The 19,980-nt window shown below is 38.4% G+C and overlaps 1 protein-coding gene across 12 annotated transcripts in view; it reads right to left on the bottom strand.

Annotated features, from left to right (window-relative positions):
- Nucleotides 1-19,980, bottom strand: part of ARID1B (AT-rich interaction domain 1B) — a 317,322-nt gene that overhangs the window by 271,931 nt on the left and 25,411 nt on the right. For all 12 annotated transcript variants that reach the window (XM_090135650.1, XM_090135644.1, XM_090135646.1 and 9 more), the window contains exon 2: nt 16,039-16,233. In XM_090135650.1, the coding sequence (XP_089991776.1) occupies nt 16,039-16,233 (195 nt within the window). The remainder of the gene's footprint in view (nt 1-16,038; nt 16,234-19,980) is intronic.

Below are 19,980 nucleotides of genomic sequence, written 5' to 3'. Positions count from 1 at the left end.
ACTGAACTGCTAAAAACAAAACTTACATGTAAATTTGTAATAAATTGCATATTACACTTAATTTATTCTCTAAAATACTGGGGAAAAAAGTTCCAAAATGAAGAATTACTTTTAATATAAAAAAAACAGTAATAACTGCCTATTCACTGCCTACTAGAACTAGAGGTTATTATCTGAAATAATAACTTGAGTATCTTGAAACATGGCTCCCAGGCACTAAAAAAATATAAAACCATTTATTAGCTATTAATAGAACCAGACTAAATTGATACGATTAAATCATAGTTTAATCTACTGTACAGTTCTATGAATTTGTTTAACTTGCTTCCTTGTGGTCAGCTTTGGAAAGTAAACTGTCGCTCAAACAGTACGAAGTGAACTACTCCAGTGTATGCGACAACAGATAAGAACAGGTACAGAGGAATACTCAGCATGCGCACGTTCGTCTACATTCTTACATACACCTTTGGTAAAGTAAGCTTGTGTTTGTCCTTTTGTGTGCGTGTGCTTCTCTTCCTAGCTTACCAAGCAGAGAGAATCAAGCTGCTTTTTCTCCTCAATGATGCAGATATTAATCTGCTCATGATTTCAAGCGAGCCACAAAACAGCATTTCTATGCTTTCTGAATTCTTGTAATGTACCTAGAGTAGTTTAAAAGAAGTAAAAGTGTATTCAAACCCCAGGATTTCCATACCGTCCACATGCATTTTAAAATAAAATCCTTGCCTGACGGCAAACATCCCAAGTACAGAGAAGCAGACTGCATAAAAAGTACTCCCTTTTCCTCTGCAAAATTAAGAACCACTTTACTTTATTTTCAGTAATTAAAGTTCCTTGTTTCTCAAGGCATAACAACGTGTTACATGTTTAATAAACTGGCCACACCACTGGAATGTGAGATTCACGTACTCTGACTGCAATAATGTAGAAAGAAAGTGATTTCACATATACATCACTTAACACTTTGAAGGCCAAGCTAATTTTCAGATCTTTTGGAATTATTTTTGATCACATGGAGATATCCTGTAACATCTGAAGGAGACAGCATGACTCATGCAGCTCCTGCATGTGGTCACAGTTCTCCCGTCAATGTGCCTTCCTTACCTGTGAAAGTACAGCCCACGCTGTATACTTGAAAGTTGGACTGAATAATTCTTCTTAATAATTTCTGTTCCACAGATTTGGACATCTAAAGATTTGGGCCAACAGATCCAAATCACCCATTTCCCAAACTAAAAAGATACTCAGTTCTTGGGATCTCTTAATGATGGACAATGTTGCCCAGTTCACTGAAGCCACTGTAGCTCTTTGTCTACGTTCCATCTCCAACAGCCACTATGAAGGATCCAAAACTAGATTCAGTTTTCCGGTATCACTTTCTTTTACTCAGCCAAATATCATATTAATGCTTTTAAACTGCAGGATTGCACAAGAAGAAACCTGCATTCAACGGATTATCTACCATGACCTTCAAAGCTTTCTCTGTCACTGCTTTCCTGAGGAAAGAGATATCCTGTAAGCGAGACCTGTAGTTCAGTTCCTAGATCACAGAAGGCTGATTCAAATCAAGGTATTGGGTATTAGTCCGGTCTTATTTAAATTGGCAAGCAGGAAAATCTGGCACGAGTCATATATTCTAATCTTGTTTTGCATTAATTTTTTTTTGTTACTCTTTTAAAGAAAGGTTTAGTAGCGCTGGTTGATAAATACTGCATTTTGTTTATTGTTAGCTATAGCTTTCCCACTATGCTCAGCAGGCCTTTTTGCTAACCAGAAAAACACATTCAAATGTCCACACACACTTATTTAAGCAATTATGCACTAAGACAAATATTTATTCAGATCTTAAGCTTAACACACTTATTACATTAGAAAAATGGTAAACATAACATTTCTTAGCAGGTCATTTTTTTCATTCGCAATTATTGCTCATTCATAGTTGAAGCAATTTGACTCTCTTTAAAAACGGATCTTCATTACTAAAGAAACCACTTTAAAATAAACTTGATCCACATTCAAAATATCGTTAAACAAAACAAGAAATAGCTTCAAGGACTGACAGTATTTTTTCCTACTAGTTTTAAAATTCTGCCAAACATTGGAGACAGAAACAGCGGGAAAAAATTAAGTTTTTCCTCAATTATTCTTTTTTAGTAAAATACTTTTAAGCCATTTCCAAGCGATGCCTATAGAATCTGAACAAAAAACTTCCTCCCAACTGATTTAAACAGCTTATATTTCTCATCTTTGTGTAGTTGTTGCTCTGAAACTAATAGACGTGTTGGCACATGTATGGAATATATCTATCGATCTACATGCATCAATGATCATTTTTTTTAATTTATTTATTTTTGCTTTTTTGAGCTCAATTCTTTCTGCATACAACACAGTTGAATCAAGCTGTGGTCCTTAATTAAGGAAGCTCTGTAACAAGTTCTTCATTTGACTTTAAGCCTTTCAGCATTGAAAGCAGCATTTTAAGGTAAGTTATCACCTGCCTTTACACACACTATTTTTATAAGAAGTCAGTTAAGGCTTCAATAGTGGCAGCACAAGGGGTTCAGTCTCTGCTCCCCCTGCCCTCCCCAACACAAGTCTGGCCATCCTGCTTCTGCTGCTAGTAGCTAGCACTCTGATCTCATGCCTTCTTTGCCAGGACAATAACTCAGACACATTTAAGATCATTTGCTTTTGAGTACTCAGTGATTCAGAAATACATAATATCACTCTGGATATAGAGTACCACTTTCCCTCTACTTCTACACATTCAATTCTCTCTAAATAGGTTATAACCATTTATTTTAACATTCCGATCCTGTGAACCTTCCCACTAGATTTCAAGTAACACCAAGTAGATGAAATTTATAATCGCAAATGAGAAATTTCAGCTCCCCTTGTTTATTACCCTGGCTGCTAGCATTATAGTATAGGCAATTAGGTAGGTTTTTTCCGTCCCTGTCATGTCTGAGTACCTTGATCACTTTTGCTCACAAAACCATGATGTAGATTTCAATGTGTGCTTTTCTACCTTTGCTTTAGTTTTACCCTCCTCTCTTACTGCTCCAGTCTGGAGTCAAAAGTGGTTTCTGAAGATGGGGATTAGGGTTGTTTTTTAAGGTTCTTCCACCTATAGGGAAAAGTTGATTTTCTTCCATTTCATGTGACATTCTGAGACTCGGGAATGTCCCTTGAACATAATCTTCTGGAAATCCCACCAGTTCTCCAGAGTGTGAGCCGTACTTTCCTTAAGTCAGAAAAAAAGCTGTCTAGGTGTATTTTCTGTTCAATGGGGCAATTTAAAAGCAGTTCAGCTCCTATAAAGCCCTGTAATCCCTCAACATGGATTTCATCCACTTATTTCTTCTGCCTTGAAAATTGTCTGAAGTACTCCACCCTTTTTCAGGAATAAGAAGCCACTGCCTCGATATATCACATGGTCCCAGGAGATTTAATACTCCCCATGAGCAGTACAGCAGTGTAGCTGAAGATGGGACAGAGTCAAGTTCAGATGAAGAGAATGAACTTCAGTGTCCAGACAGCCATGTGTTGACACCAGCTTCATTCAGGAGGATTATCAATGTTTTCTCTAAGATCTACATTTCCATACTTATCTTCACACAGTAGTCCTTCTTCTGAATAGCTATCAAAGCACACCTCCATCAAAATGACTGCCGTTCTATGTCTGCATGGAGATGCATTTCTCGTAATGCAGGTTTATATTTTTCCCACAGCCCGCTGTCACCACGTTACCTAGACTGCCATACGCAGAAGGGGATGCGTGGCTCTTTGGGATGCATCAGCTCACAACAAACACAGCACTTTAACTGAGTAACCCCAAAAGCAGATTGCCACAGGAAGTGTAGGCAGTGGCATCCTCTCCCCCATTGCCTGTGAACACAGAAAGCCTCCAGTGCAACTGGTTGAACCATAGTCACAAAGGCAAAACCGACAGGAATCACACAACCTTAGGCAAATTTCACTGGAAGCCATGGAAACCAAGGGCTGAGGGGTGGCATTCCCCAGCACAATGAGGGCTTCACAGGGTTATTCCCCCCTGCCCCCCAGCAATCACCATTCCTCACGCAGAGGGGAGAGCACTGATAAAGTGCCCAAAAGTCTGTGCAGAAGATGGTTGTAAACTTTCAGGATTCACTTATATTTTCCTCCACAAGTAAACAGAGTGTAACTAACAATATTAACATTGCAATAAGGGTAAACAAGTAAACCTCTGCCTCAGCTGATAAACAGATTTGCAAGGCTAATTTCACCTGCAGCTAAATGGAGAAAGTTGCCTCAAGTCAGAGTAACTTGAAAAAAAAAAAAAGATGAGAAAAGTCCATCAAGGTAATGGCATGCAAATACACCATTGTACCTTGCTCCAATAAGCAATTATGCTGACTTTGGTTGTAGGAAAAATTACAGGATGTCCTTTTGGAGGTCTCTGTCACCCAATTCATTCTTCCTTTTTCAGCACAACTGGGATCTTCACAGAATATCACATTCCAGAGTCCGAATATCTCAATTTGCAAAAGATGATGATAACAGCAGAGATAAAAGAACTCCACAATTGAGCTAAAACAAGACCAAGCTTTATTCAGCCACTGCTCAAATACCAGCTACAATCTCTCACCCAGTGCACGAACATAACAAATAACAGTTATCTCTGATGAAAAATACTCAGTCATAATACTCCTACTGCATCCCTTAGGTGAGTCACTCCCAACATCTGTTTTCATCTGTAATTTGACATACTCCACACCACGTGCATTACTAGATTAACAGTACTTACTACTGGAAACAACAAATAGTGTGTTTCAAAAACAAAGACAGCATAGCAATGAAAACATACAGATTTATCTCATTATTCAGTGCAAAAATATCTCCAGGCTAATCACAAACTCTTCCAGCACCCTCAATATTTCCCACTACTATTGTCTCCCTTTAACAGAGAGGAAAAAAAGAAGAAAGCCATGATTCAAAATGGAAGTTCAGTAATTATTAGCAGCCCAACATGTGCACAGTAAAGTGACAGGCAAGGCTCTCAGCTCGGATGCAGGCTCACAAGGCACTCCCTCCCCACAGTAGGCGGCCCAACGACAGGTAACGATGTGCTGGAACTTGTCCCGCGCTACCTGTTCAAAGGGAGCTGCGCAAGGTTTCAAGCTCTGACAGATACCACTTTGTGCAAAAACATCCACAGGAGTATTACAAAGAGAGACAGCGGTGATGTTTCAGCAACCTCTGTGTCAAGAAAGGTGCTCTCCTGCATTTTTATTGACACGCACGCACAGAGCGGGTGATCATTCCTTACATAATCGGTACTAGCAATGCTGACACCGCTCATCCACTGGCCCTTTTCCCCTTTTGATTTTCTCCCAAATCTGCTATTTAAGACTTAGCACCCTTTACTTCAGAGACCTCCAGTACCATCCAGTGAAATTTTGCCTCTCGGAGACAACAAAAAGTGCTCAGTAAAACCACAATGCAGAAAAAACCTATCGATAACATTTTACTACTACAGGATTAACAAGTGCCAAAATGTTTCATCCTTTCTTTCAGCAAATATTTTATAAATCTTGAGGACACAACTTTATTACACGCAAGGATTTAGGGCACAACCATTTCTGCCTATGGTGGCAAGCTGAATACATGAGATCAAGCCCATGTATAAGAAATACTTTTCAAGTAAAAACATGTTTTCCTCACTAAGCAAAACACTGCACAGTTTGCATCTTCCCATGTTCTTATAAACAACAGCCTTACAACCAGGTTTCGTAACAATAACTAATTTTTATCCTCTGGGCTATTTTTTTTTAAACCAGTTTGACAGAGCGCAGAAGTTTCAGAGTTCCTGCAGACAAATCTAAAGCAACTCATATGTACACAGGGCTCTGATATTTAGTCAGGTTTTTAATTTGTTCTACAGGATCAGAATGCACGCCAAGGAAAGGGGCATATTTATAGACACTTATGTATATGAAAGATAAAAACGAGATGACAGAACCAGAAAGAGAAAGAACAAAGAAAAGCCTACACCCAAAGAATATATACTCTTTTCCCGGTTATTCTTAAATTACTTTTTGTGGTTATATTCTGCTTGTAACTCCTGAGTTATAGGCCTAAAGTGACGTTAGAAAACATTACTTTTCCTGTAATGTGAAAAAAGGAAGGCCAAGTATCCACACAGACTTGGCATTTACTGAATCTACTCTTCACCATTTACTCAGGTCATAAAACAATCTTCCGTTTGAGAAGGATACATGGGATTTCTCCCAGCATCACCCCAAAGGACTGAAAAACCACCTGCATGCTCTCTAACATCAGGAACGTTTTCCACAAAGTTTCTGCAAAACTGAAGGTTGATTTAAAAAATGATAGTTTCCTCTCTAGGACAACTTTTCAAACATAAAAGGACCATAAATCTATTAAATACACACTTCCCAAATCTGTGGAGGGATACGTTGGCCTCTGATACTCTTCAGTTTTGCCAAACTGTAATAAAACGAAACCAATGAAAAAAAATATCAGCCAGTCAATACACGTATTTAAATACTCTCCAGTAAGTTGGAAGAGTTAGAAAACACCAAATTCAGTTCTGCCAGATGAGAAAGTTAGGACCAGAAGCAGAGACATGTAGTGGTATCCCTGAACTGAATACAAACAGGAAGGGGAACTGCTGTTTCTGAGTGTGGGTAGTGATAGGACAAGGGGGAATGGTTTTAAACTGAGACAGGGGAGGTTTAGGTTAGATATTAGGAGGAAGTTTTTCACACAGAGGATGGTGACACACTGGAACAGGTTGCCCAAGGAGACTGCGGATGCCCCATCCCTGGAGGCATTCAAGGCCAGGCTGGATGTGGCTCTGGGCAGCCTGGTCTGGTGGTTGGTGACCCTGCACATAGCAGGGGGTTGAAACTAGATGATCATTGTGGTCCTTTTCAACCCAGGCCATTCTATGATTCTACAAACTGCTCCAAGTAGCAGAGCTGCTTCCTGAGGAACTCCACGCTTCTTCCTCTATGCACAGATTCAATGTGTTTTTGGCATCAATTCTCACCTCCTTATTTTCTACCGAACACCACTTGCTCAGAACAATGGAGTTTAGAGATAGAGGTGAACCAGTGCAAAGAACAAGGCAGTTTTGTTAACCTGTCCTGTAAAGCCCGCATTTGCCAAATCAGGCCTGTAAAACAAACATGTACGTAGACTCAAGATAAGTAATGTGTCTTCTGTAATTAAAACAACATCTTCCTTAGTGGCTATATAAACCATGTTTATTTTGATTGGATTTGTGCCTCAAAAGACAAGTTATATTATAGTTTGCCAAGAAATAAGCAGAAATCTCTTCATCATTGCTTTGTGAAACATACTAACACCAAGTGTAATTTGTCCCTTTGACATACACAACAAAGCCAAATTCACACTTTCCCAAAGGCATGTTTGAATGTAAGATGCAAATATGCTTTTTTAATATTGCTCACTCACTAAATTACTATGTTATGCGTTTGCTCTTACCACATGAATGCAAAAGGCATTAGGTAACACTATTCAGAAGAGGAAAAGGATCAAGCTCACAAAAAATAGAACAGACACTGATTTCCTCCTCACTCCTTTTCCACACCTCCAAAATGCATTATAAGCTTCAAAGATCAAACACTTACCAGCTAGAATGCGAGCATTTAACAATGTGAGCATTTAACACGTTTTTCTATTCCAAGCAAAGCAAGGAATAAAAAGCCCAAGTACTAGAGAAGCACCTAGGAATGGGGTCACACAAGGTAAGTGAAGAATAAAAGCCTACAGAAATGGAATGAACTGTAGCTTTAAGTTATTCCTTAAGTTCTTAAAACCTTCTTTCATTGTTCTTGAAAAACAGTGAAAGACAAAAAGATTAAAGTATTTACCCTAGGATCTTTATATGCCTCTAGTTACTACTGTCATAAGAAGCAATACAATCGGTTTTAGAAAAAGTGACCTAAGGAGTATGTTAGCAGTTTAAATATACTGAAGATTTTTTTTTTTTTTAAATAATAGATTTTATAGTTCATCTGTCCCCAAAAAAGCTTAATGCTTTCGGTGATAAAAAATAGAACACTGAAACGTTAACGAGCAAGCTTTGATTATACTAACATGAGATTTAGAGTAGTATTTTACATAGTTTTATCGAAGGTAAATGTAACAAATTTCAATTTATAAAAAAAAAAACAAACAAAAAAAGCACGGTGTGCTGGTAGCACTGAGAGTTTTATTTTGAACTCCTGAAACATCAGGTTTTCCTGAAAGGTCAGTTCTCCCAAGAAGAAAGTTACTTGCTTCCATCCCACAGTCACCAAAGTGAAAGATGCTGACCTGTGTTTCATTGTCAAACAGTGTTAAGTCTTTACTACGCTTAAGAGGCCAATTCTGCCTATGCTGCTATCAACCAAAGACTGCTCACCCAGTAACCCCAACTATGTAGAATCTGAAGAAATCATGGCTCTGCTGAAGTCACGGGAAATTTCCCACTGACTTCAGTCAGGTTTCACCTTATCTTTAGCCCTATTTTCAGCAGTGGGAAACATACTCCCTATTTTTAAAAAGGAAATTCTACTGCCTCCCTTGCATCCTCTAAGCAAGATCAAATTTATGGGCAACTGATATTATCTTCTGAGAAACTTATATCAAGACTTCCCAAGAAACGCTGAGTTGCCCCCTGGGATGCTGCAGAAAGTATGGTTACAAAAATCCTAATGTGTGCACGATGGGTTTGGATGTAATTTTGGTAGTTCGGGGTGAAAATTATTATTTGATGATTATGTGTGTATTATTTGACGAATATTATTAACAGAAAACTACTATGAATATACTATCAAGAAAAACGGTTAATTATTCCTCCTGGCACAGTCACTGCATGGCAGCTGTTGAATAGAGTAATGCAGCAGACACTTCTTAAAGCATAATGCTTATTTTATTTCAAATGTAAATAAACTCATGTCTCGTGCTGCCATGTAAAATGAACTGTTCACAAGTAAACGGTTTTGTATCTTGCTGGTGCAAATGCAAATACCCTCTCTATTCTCTCACTTCTGATGACCAAAATTTATTTCCTCTCCAAATCCAATTTAGGCTGACAGCTAATACTTTCAGTAAACAAATTTCTCAACAACAGAATAACCAGTGCTTCCATAACAGCAACTATTTTCAAAGGACCAACCCACAGGCTTTACTTTTCCTCTCTCATGGCCCCACTTCCAAGCAGAACAGCAAACGTGATTACAGCTATTAAGTATTCAATGTGAAGTACAATCATTTAGCAGTAACAAAAACGAATTTTTATTTGCCGTAGCGTGTCGATGATTGTGACATGCTTTCTATATAAACGTAGACCAAACACAGCCATTTACTCCAGGACAGATGTAAAAATTAGCATTTACTGAACATCAGTAAGTGAAGAGACAAAAATGTTGACCCTGTCTCAGTTCCAGGCAGTCTATCAGCAGATGAAGGATCAGTTCTTTTTTCCTTTTCAACCTATGTTTTTTCAGAACCATTTCAAAGAAATGATAGAAGCTACTGAAATGTTTCTATTTACCATAATAATGCAATTCCGCTACTTCGGGGATTTTCTTTGGTAAACAATCTCAGATGACCAGCATTAAGATGAAGAGCTAAGCTACCATAAAGACCTGAAACTTATGTCAAATTTGATTCTGTGATTATCTGTAATCTGTGCTCACCTCCCTCTATAGAGTGAATGGAAGGGATAATTCTAATGGAGACAATACAACATAAAGCCCTATGCTGTCACGAACTAAAGCAGCAGCCTCTTTTTTTCAATTTACTCAATGAGGCTTAATATATCCAAAAGAAAGAACCACACTAAACATTTTCCTACAGTCTGCACAGGCATAGTATTTAGCATTTTCTGAAATCTAAAATTTTAAAACCCCATTTCATTACGTGACAAAGAGAACCAACTGTTCTTTGCCATTATTAACACTTGATCATCACAAGACCCGTTCTTAAAGATGACCTTACAAGAAAAACAAATAGCTGTGACTTCTTGTCCCTTTCTCTGATTCATAAAAGGAATGATTCACTTTATCTATAGCTTTTTTATGCTGCAAGTTTATCTGACAGAACAGCAGATACATCATTGAAGAAAATACTGTGAGAAATTATCTTTAATTCAAAATATTTGCATGTTTTTAATAGAAGAAGAAATTGGAACAAGATTCACTGTTAAGAGTTTCAGCCTTTGCTTCCTAGGAATTTCTAAAAAGGCTCATAAGCTACTAATAGGAGCCTCAAATAAACATCCAAGAAAAAAAGCAAAACAAAATAAACAAACAATAAAACTATACCTACAGCAAATCAAACAAAAATCCTGGGGAAGGGGGGGGACATTCTGAAGTATGTGATGATCAAAGCTTTACAATCTCTTTTTACGTACATGTATGAAATGCAGCTATCAGTCTGTAGAAAAAGACAACACATCTCACTATTTTGTCCTCTGCTGGCTGTTTTTGAGATTCAATCATATTGATTCATTCTCCATCTTTGCAAAATAAATAGGCTAAAAAACAAAAATCCTGCTTATTTTGTTTATCTGCTCCCTTAACCAGTACCAACATCATCTGTGCTAAAAGCTGCTGAGGAGCACAAAAAACTGCAATCTATTCAGTATTCTTTAGCTTTAGCCTGTGAAGGCAATTATACACACAAGACAACAAATGTATCACTTGACTAGCACTCACTGTACGCATGCACTACATTTACGTTAATAGTTCACTGTGAAACAGTCAGCCTCATTTTCTTGGCATCTTTCAATCTTCTAGAATAAAAACGATTTCAGAAAGGAACACGTACAACCAGCCACCAAACAGTAAACACATTCGTACTTGCTAGCTTTAAAACTACCTGCCAGGCCAACAGTCAATTGATTGCCTTGGCGTAAAGTCGACATTTCCAATCTGGGACATTACCCAATATGAGGACTGTAAACCCATTCCTAAATGAGGTAATCACATTGGTGCTGCTATAGTTCTGGTTGACTTGCAGTTTCCATTACAATAAATCCTTGCAGCACATTCCCGGAGGTTTTATAAAACTTCCTTGCACCTTCAAAAAAAAGTTACTCCAAGTTGAAACCTGTCATGTAAGACCTCAAGAAAAAAGAAAAAAAAAAAAAAAGGAGCAAGTTTTCCATACTTAATCCTCAAAAAAACTTGTACAAATTTACATTCTTCAGATCAAAAATACAAGAAATGCAAAAGGACAAGTAGCACACTTTGACTCTACAGTATTTATACAGTGAAAAAGAAAAAACAGACCGATGCTCAAACCTTAGTACAGTCAGGCTCAAACCTCTCAGACTAGCACACAATCAGTACTGAAAAAGTACTGAAACATTGCATTTTAAATAGCTATTAGGAATGTCTTTTGTACAAATCCATGCAATTGTCCTTCATAAAGGAATTTACTATGTGTTATAGCAACACAATCCTATTCACACATTGAGTTGTTGTTCCAGTCCATCAAGTACACAAGAATTTTTAATGCATCCCAAAAAAAAAAAAAAAAAAAAATCAATTAGGCAATGATCATCTGATTAAACAGACACATCATGCCATTCAATTCTTTCAAACATATTCGTAAATCAAAGCCTTCAGACTTCGCTGCAAACATCCAAAACCTATCCACTCATATTTCAAGGAGCTGATTTTTAACCTTAATGAAATTCCGCACAAACTGAGTGTTACATGCTATTAACATGAAAAAACAACATCTCAGACAACAGCTGAAAACTTTTCTTTTTGAAGACAGACTTACGAGTTCTTACTCTTAGCACAAATCTTTTTATGAAATATCAGAAAACTTCCCAAAACAGATAGCACAGGAGCACAGAAACACTTTCAAAGGGCATCAAAATTTTTAAAATGGAGAGCTGAATGATTAGGGCATCACAGCTGGCTCGGCTGAAAGTACAAAAGGTGGGGAATACAAATAAAAAGGAAATTACTTAGATCTTTATACTTAGATCTTATTATTCGCTCTGGAACAAAACATATTGCAAAACTACACCTTCAGTAGGCTGGTGCTAAGTATTCCTGCACACTAAGCTTCTTAATTTTCACATCACCTCTTTATAATACCAAGAAACATTTGAAAGTTTAGAAAGTTAAACCTGAAAGGATGTTTTTGTTTTGTTTTTATATATGTACTATTATCTCCCTGATGTTCTGGGAAAGGAGTGCTATGAATCCTGAAAACCACATTCCTCCTATGCAAAACAGGAGAAAGAGTACATGAGGTAGCAATACTGAGATTTAAATGCAAAACCAGCATTTTAAAACTCTGAGATGCCAATGCTGGCCTTGTTGCAACTTGTGCTTCTATCATGTTGAAAACCGACAACATAGACACAGGTGAACTTGCTGCCAGCTCTTCCTTGCCTCCCCCTTTCCTTCTCCACCCACTGAATAGAGAGGGAAGCGAAGAAAAACTAAGTTTCCAAATAACATTAAGAAGTCATATTTGTTAAGTAATTCATTGACCACACGTATCTCCTACTGCCAAAAGAGAGACACGCTGTCAAGTCTGTATCCTATAAATAAAATGTATGATTCTTCCAGTAATAGCTTCCTTTCTTATACTTGCCTTCTTATGCACTTACTCCTAGAAAATCATTTGATTTTTAATCTCCTTAGCCATTGAGACAATTTTACAGAAATCAGTCCAAATGCTTTACATATTTACTGATCCTGAATTAACTGGATGCTCCCTTAACATCTGAAAAAATGCTGTGGCATTCTCCAAATTGCTAAGCATTGTGTTGCAACAGGCTACCATGCGTCTTCACATGCTCACTCTGGATCCCTGCTGTCAAGCATTAGGAAGAAAGAGAGAACCATGTTTTACTTTTCTTTCCTACATATGTGTATACATATATACACACATATACACACACATCAGCCTTTTATCCTCAGTTATAGATATCCTTAGTTAGTAATGCAAAAAAAATTGTCCACATTTCAAATACAATTTAGTGTTTTGTTACGTGGCTTCTATTGATTAACTCCTGAGAGACATGTTCCAAGTTCAAATGCTTTAGAAGATCTCCCTTCATAGCACTGTTTGTAATTACTACATAGAATCTATCATCCCATACATACTTACCACACCTTCTTCAACACCTTGGCATAGAATTCTAAGGAAATTTGCGTCTTATTTGCACCTTCCTGTTTGGCATCAAGCATGATGCCTAGAACATAGTTTAGTGGTATGGTGATGATGGGGTGACAGTTGAACTGGATGACCTTAGGGGCCTTTTCCAACCTTAATGATTGTATGATTCTATGATTAGCAGACACAGAAAAAGTCCTAGGAGAATGCTTACAGCACTACATAGAGATGGCTTTTTCAACAGGTTAGCAGGCTATGCTAACACTTATACTGCAGGCAGACAGGATGACTGCACCTGACAACACTTCATCTTCTCCATGTCTACTTAATTGTTCTTACGCCAGAGGCCTCCCTTCTTCATGAGTCTCCCTGCACCTCTGGGCTGCAGAACTGGGCTTCCAACAGGAACACACTATTCCCTGCTGCAGCATGACATACACCAGCTACCTTTATCTAGACAATTAACTTCATTTTCAACATTTCCTTAATTTTAGATGGATCACTAGGGTGTTGTTTTTCATCTGCTTCTCCATTTGCATTGTCCTGCAGCAGAGCCTGCAAGTTAAAATCTGTGAAGTTCCATAGTACTAACCTCAAGCAGTGGAACTGACAGACAAAGAGCCAGACTTAACATTTTAAAGTCTTCAAAATGCAGATACCTTCACAGCCTAACAAAGAGCCTGCTGGTTTCATCCAAGGAAACAGAACAGACAACCCCAGCTATCTTTAGGCAACAGCAAACTACAGCTTAAAATAAGAATAACCTCCCTCATAAATGTTTCCCTGCCTTTCTACAGTGTGGCACTTCCACTTTCATAATCCACCTACCCAATGCCCTTTCTGCATGATACTTCAGTTTAAAAAAAAAAAAATATATATATATACATATATTTTAAGTAGGCCTAGTATTTTTATTAACCAATCACATTTTCAGAAGTCCCTTGTGGTTTTCATTAACTCAGTGTGACACTGTAAAAGACTACAATTTTCAAAATGTGCTGAGATTCATCTTCTGAAACTTTTGCAATATTATTTATTTTGTATATATTACATCTAGAAGTAGGCACGTGCTATGCAGCTGATTTTAACAAGCATAGCTAGGCTTTCCTTATTTAATATTCATGTCACAGGAGTAAAAATCCAGCCAGAAATCAAACTGTGGCATCCTGTGCCAAAGACAACTTACCACTCAGCTGGTAAGTTGGCAATTCAATTTACAAACCTGCATTCCTGCATTTTAATCCTTTGTAGAAAGGTGGTAATGTATGAGCAATATGAAAAGAACTGGATTCAGATCATTAGAGGTTCACAAACCGAACACGCGAGTCTTTGGAGGCAGTCCAAAACAAAATCATGCCTAGGTGGTGATGTCCGTTCAATAAAAATTCAATGTCATAATTATCCTCTCACTTTTTCCCCAAAGAGCATTAGTGCTCAGAACTGTGCTGCTGCTCAGCCAATTACATTAATGCTGTTAGAAGACAGATAGGGCCGGCAGCCAATCGCTATGCCAGGTCACTGCCTGCTGATGGATAATTTACAATTATCAAGCAATTAGCAAACGAAGTGAAAATTCAACACTCATCTCCACAGAGCACAGAATAACTCATTTTAAAATTAAAAATATGTTTTAATAACTTTATTTGGCTGCAGCCACACAGAAAGCCATCTTCTTCCAGTTTTTTCTCCCGTATGACAAAATGCTGTGCTGTCTTCAGACAGTAACCAGATCTATCATTTTATATTTCTTAACAAAACGGCCACTTCCTTGCAAGAAAATATTTAACAACAGGAAAGATCAAAACTGGTAACTGTTGATAAAGTTACTATTTGCTCAACTATTTGAAACTGTTAGTTAACGAATCACTTGATGAAGATCCTGTACAGGAGGGTGAGTAGTAATTATAATTAGCCAAGCACCTATCTGTCTGGGACTCCATAATTTTCTTTTCTTCTCTACATTTGACAATAAATGGCATAAAAAGAAACTGATTTGCAGTTATTCTGTTGCACAAAACAAAATGCTGCTTTCCATCCATCATCAAGTTAGTAGCTTGCAATGCTCACAACAAAGTCTTGTAACATCTATTGCCACCACTCACAATCCTAAATAAAAAAACTAGTAGAAATTTGACAACATCATTCCTGGATAAATTTCCTTTCTAGAAAGCTACTGTGTCTTACTTTGTATACACATTATGAACACTGTAACTGACTTTGTTTTAAAAGGGCTGGAAAAAACGTGGACGAGACTGTCATTAACAGTGAAACCAAAGTAAATTAACACAGATTCCCACTGGAATTGGAGGACAATCTCATGTCCTCTGATACCCCAAAACCACGCTGACCTTTGAGAGTGGATCAGGGAAAAAAAAAAAAAAAAAACAGGAAAAATTAAAGAAAACTCCTATCAAAAGGAAAGGGGGAAAAAAAAAGAAAAAACTGTTGATATCAATATGCAAATATGTTGATAAAAACGTGTATGCTCTGGACAACACTAGTCTTACTGTGCTAATGGAAGCTTTAGGTTTTCATCTTACAGATAAATAAACCTGAACCAGAGAGAATTAAAAATATGTAAAGTAAATACACAAGGCTAAGTGGCGTCAACTGAGAAAAAAGAAAATGGATGGTGTTTGACACATTTCTCTCTCCAAAAAGATACTAGCAAGACACTAAAGCTCTTTTGTGACTGTATGGAGTGTCAGAAAACATTTACGCTGTCAACACAAGATATTTACTTTTAAAACAGTCTCTCACCCTCTTTCTGGAGGAGACATGCTCATCTCTGAATTTTGTCCTTGCACCCCTCGGCACTACCGCAACGTCTGAAAGCAGAGAACCGAAAGGAACGGAGAAAAGCCCTCCACAAACCTGTTGCTGTGGATACTGCATTCCTCCCATGGCTGCCGGGGCTCGTCCCTGCATCCCCACTGGGTAGCGCTGGGGGCCGGGAGGGCCGTAGGACTGCCCAGGGTAGGGGCTGCTCTGCTGCGCCTGGGAGTGAGGGTTATTGCCCATGCCATATAGCTGGGGTCTCTTCATGACCATTGGATCCATTGGGCTGCCCTGTTAATGAACACAAGCAAAGAACTAGTTTAGAAATGCTGGAAGAAATAGGTCAGAACAGTCAAGTTGATTGCGAGCAAATCATGCAGGTGTCTTCTCAATGCTTTTACGTCATTCTTACAAACACATCAAAAATGGATCTGACATACAAGCAGGCACAGTACCATATTATGGCTTCCATTATGTGGATGAGTTTCTGAATGGTGAGTTTGAGACTTCTGTTACATTTAAAAATAAATAAAATGAACGAGACAGTCAAATTTAGACTTTCTCTCTCACATACAAAAAGACAGGTATAGTAATTTCCCAATAAATTTCAGCTTACAAAACAATTAAATAGACTGTTGTACACTGACTTGAGTGTATAAACATACATAGAAGAATGTCTGCCAAGAGAGATATAACTAATGGGCAAGTAATTCAAACTTGAGAAAGTGTCTGTTTGCTTTCCTTCAGGGAAAAAAAAAACAACAAAAAAAAAACGGGAAAACGTAAAGAACAGGTATTTCCCCAAAAGTGCAATGCTTACAGAGTGCTGTATTTCAGTGCTCTCACATTGCTAGCACGTGCATTAATAAGCTTCCAGATCATAAGGTAAGTCATAACCCACAATTTACACAGACGGCTATTTGCCTTTTTAATAGACTTCAGAAAATCCAAACTGAAATCACTTATGGAGGGGGGAGGGGAAGTTTTATTTTTAGACTTTTTGGCAGGACTTACCAAGCACCTTAACAGTTTCAAGATGGGTGTCAACCATTGTGTGCCATTACTCTCCTGTTTTATTACTGAGAGCTAACTGAACTAGAAAAAAACACCACTACTCCAATTGTAGAAGCGCTGTACTGCTTATATGGCAACCATTTCTTAACCCCTGACTAACAAGAAAACTTAAGGAGTCTATCAGAATCTCATCTGAATGAGATATTCCTCCTTCCAAAAAAACTTCACCTACCCCCACTCCAGGAGTCTTGCTCATGGCATACTTGGTACTTGTTTTCCTACAGAAAACTTCATTTTTAAGTCTCCTGTGTAACACACTTCTACAAGGCCTTTTTGGATACTATATTCTGACATAACAGCTCTTGTGAGAACAAATTACTTTCCCTCCCTGTCCTTATTTCTTTTCGTTGTTACTGTTTGTACTCCTAAAACACTATTCTTCCTCCCAGTACAGACAGATGTGTCCCCCTCTAGTCATGCTCAACAAACAGTATGTTGTTCTTACTACTTCTTCCTTGAAAGTGAAGAACTCAAAGCTTCTCATTTTTTTCATCCATTTCCCCCATTTCTACCAATACCTATTTGTGAGCAACGTGACCAAAAAGAGCACAGTTTTCCAAATGCAGTCAATGCGTTGATGGGAACCGTAACCTCATTCTCATATGACAGCTCCATTCATTCCAGAAGTGGGCTGCCCTTTTTTTTTTTTTTTTTTTTTTTTTTTTTGCCACCACAGCAAACTGCACATTCAATTCTAATTTTGGCTAACTATTACTCAGCAATTTTCTCTTTATTATTTGGCTTTTTTCGTGGCCGGATTTGAAGTTTCTGTTTTTCACCACTAACCATCCCTGGGTAATTTACTAGTTATATTTCACACTTTTAAATATCGATGGTTCCCAAACCACGTTAGGCCACCTGATCCCTAGCAACACACTCAGTTTTTCTTCAACCATCATGCACTGTCATCACACTCTTAACTGAAAACAGACCCATGTAAGGGCTCAGAAGATGAACCAGAGATGCCTTCTTATAGGCTCCCAGGAGACAAGTTAAGTTTCCTTTCTGCAGGCCAAGATACTTTCTCTGTGTTTATTTCTGTGTTTTAATGTTCACTCTTGCATACCACCTGTTGTATTCCTCTCCTCAAATATAAATCCTTGCTTAATGAAAGTTTTGGGTTTCCTTCATGAGATGCTCATGAAGCCTAACAGCACTGCTTATTGCACCATCTTCTGACCCAGAGCACTGTTTCTTAGTCTCACTTCCCATAACAACATTTACTCAAATTCTCATTAATTTTGAGCGTAATATTTTCTGTTCCCCATCCAAAACTTAAAAAGAACTACAAAACAATGCAGATAATTACAGCTAAAACAGTTTGATACTTTCCATTAGGAAGACTATTTTCAGGTGCATATAAACCTTGCCAAACTTCAAGCATTTAGGCTGAAATTTTCCAGGCCATATGTATGCCTGAGGCTGAAATTCTCTGGAAAATTCAACTGAAACAGTTCAGTTATGTCTTAGAATGAGGTCACAGAAGAATACATCATTTATGTTCTTACATAAAATACTTAAAAATACTGCTTGAATACCATGCTTTGGGGCAGAGGATTTTAATTCGCCAGGGTGACAATGGATTTTAGAGAAATACAAGACATGTAGCCCTAAGAATCCCTGAACTTCATGGCTTCCTAGGAGTGGAGGAAAAACAGAGAGTGCAAGCTGCAGAGCACACCGAGACCGGATCAAAGGAGTTATGAGGTGTAAAGAGGTGGCCTGAAATTCACTGGACAAAGAAAGGACAACAGGTTAAAAAAAGCAGTGGAGACAGAACTGGGGCAGAACGAGTTGAAGAGGAGAAACAAGGTCAGGAGGTTAAATTAATACAGGCTAAACAGCCTTCATCCACTGAAACCAGTGACCTCCAAGCAGTGGAGGTTTTCTGCTTGTTCATTAGGTGCTTTGGGAGTGAGCTTTCCTGACATTCCATCCTTCTCTCCTTTCCTCTTCCCAGCCCGCTGTCTCTCTTTAGTTCTCACTTCTCCCCGTCCTACCCTGGAGAGCCTACCCTCCTTCCCTCTGGTGAGACAGACTCAGAAAGAACTCCAGTCACTGGGGCCTATGGGTGACCTATGCCATGCTGTGGTCACCGGATGCAAGTAACAATGGCACGGGTGAAGAGGGACCTGGGCATACTCAGAACTTACTCTGGACCTTGCCAGTGATACATCAGAATCAAAGGGCAGGACAAGCCAGAGATACCTGCCCTTGGTGTTAATACTGCTTGTTCCCTTCATAGCTTCAGGGAAATGGTAAGAAATAGTACAATAAAGTCCTCTGGATCATCATTAGGTGGAAAGTAAGATCCTGGTATTAAGTAACAGGATTCAAAGCCATGGAAGAGAAGGATGGTCCATCTTTATTTCTTGTCCAGAGAAGCATGAGGAGGTAGACGGTCATAAGGGAGATACTAAGACCAACTCAGCACTGTACACACCTGAGCACACTCAGGCATAGACAGGGAGGCCTGTCCCACAGGTGGGAAACACATTATTGGCAATACCACACAAAAAACCGCAGCCTGAAATGAAACCTAAGCGTAAGCAAACTCCCAGGAATCTTCTAGCATCAGAGAACTGCAACATGTAACCCACTGAAGACACAAGTCACCTTGTGTGCTGGCTGGACCCTATGGAGGAGGCATCCTCTACCCTCCATCTACCATGGTTTTTACCTAAAGCTGAATAAATTACTAAAACAATGAATTTTCAACATACATCAGTATAAGGCATCCCTCTTTCCCTGACTTGAAGTCATAGTATTTAACATGCAAAAATGTTTCATATTTACCAACTGAACTACTTTTGAACTTGATGAGATATGATTTGGAGACATTTTGAAAAGTTGTGCATTGCAGAAAACTGGACCTACAGCCATCACAGAGAGATCACAGACAGGCTACTCAAACTTCCTACTGTAATGCCTCAGTTTCCTAACTGCAAAAGTGGAAAAAAAAGA

This window comes from Phasianus colchicus, chromosome 2 (assembly GCF_987193195.1).
Source record: "Phasianus colchicus chromosome 2, bPhaCol1.hap1.1, whole genome shotgun sequence".
Lineage (NCBI taxonomy): Eukaryota > Metazoa > Chordata > Aves > Galliformes > Phasianidae > Phasianus > Phasianus colchicus.
This window is presented reverse-complemented; position numbering and strand designations above follow the sequence as displayed.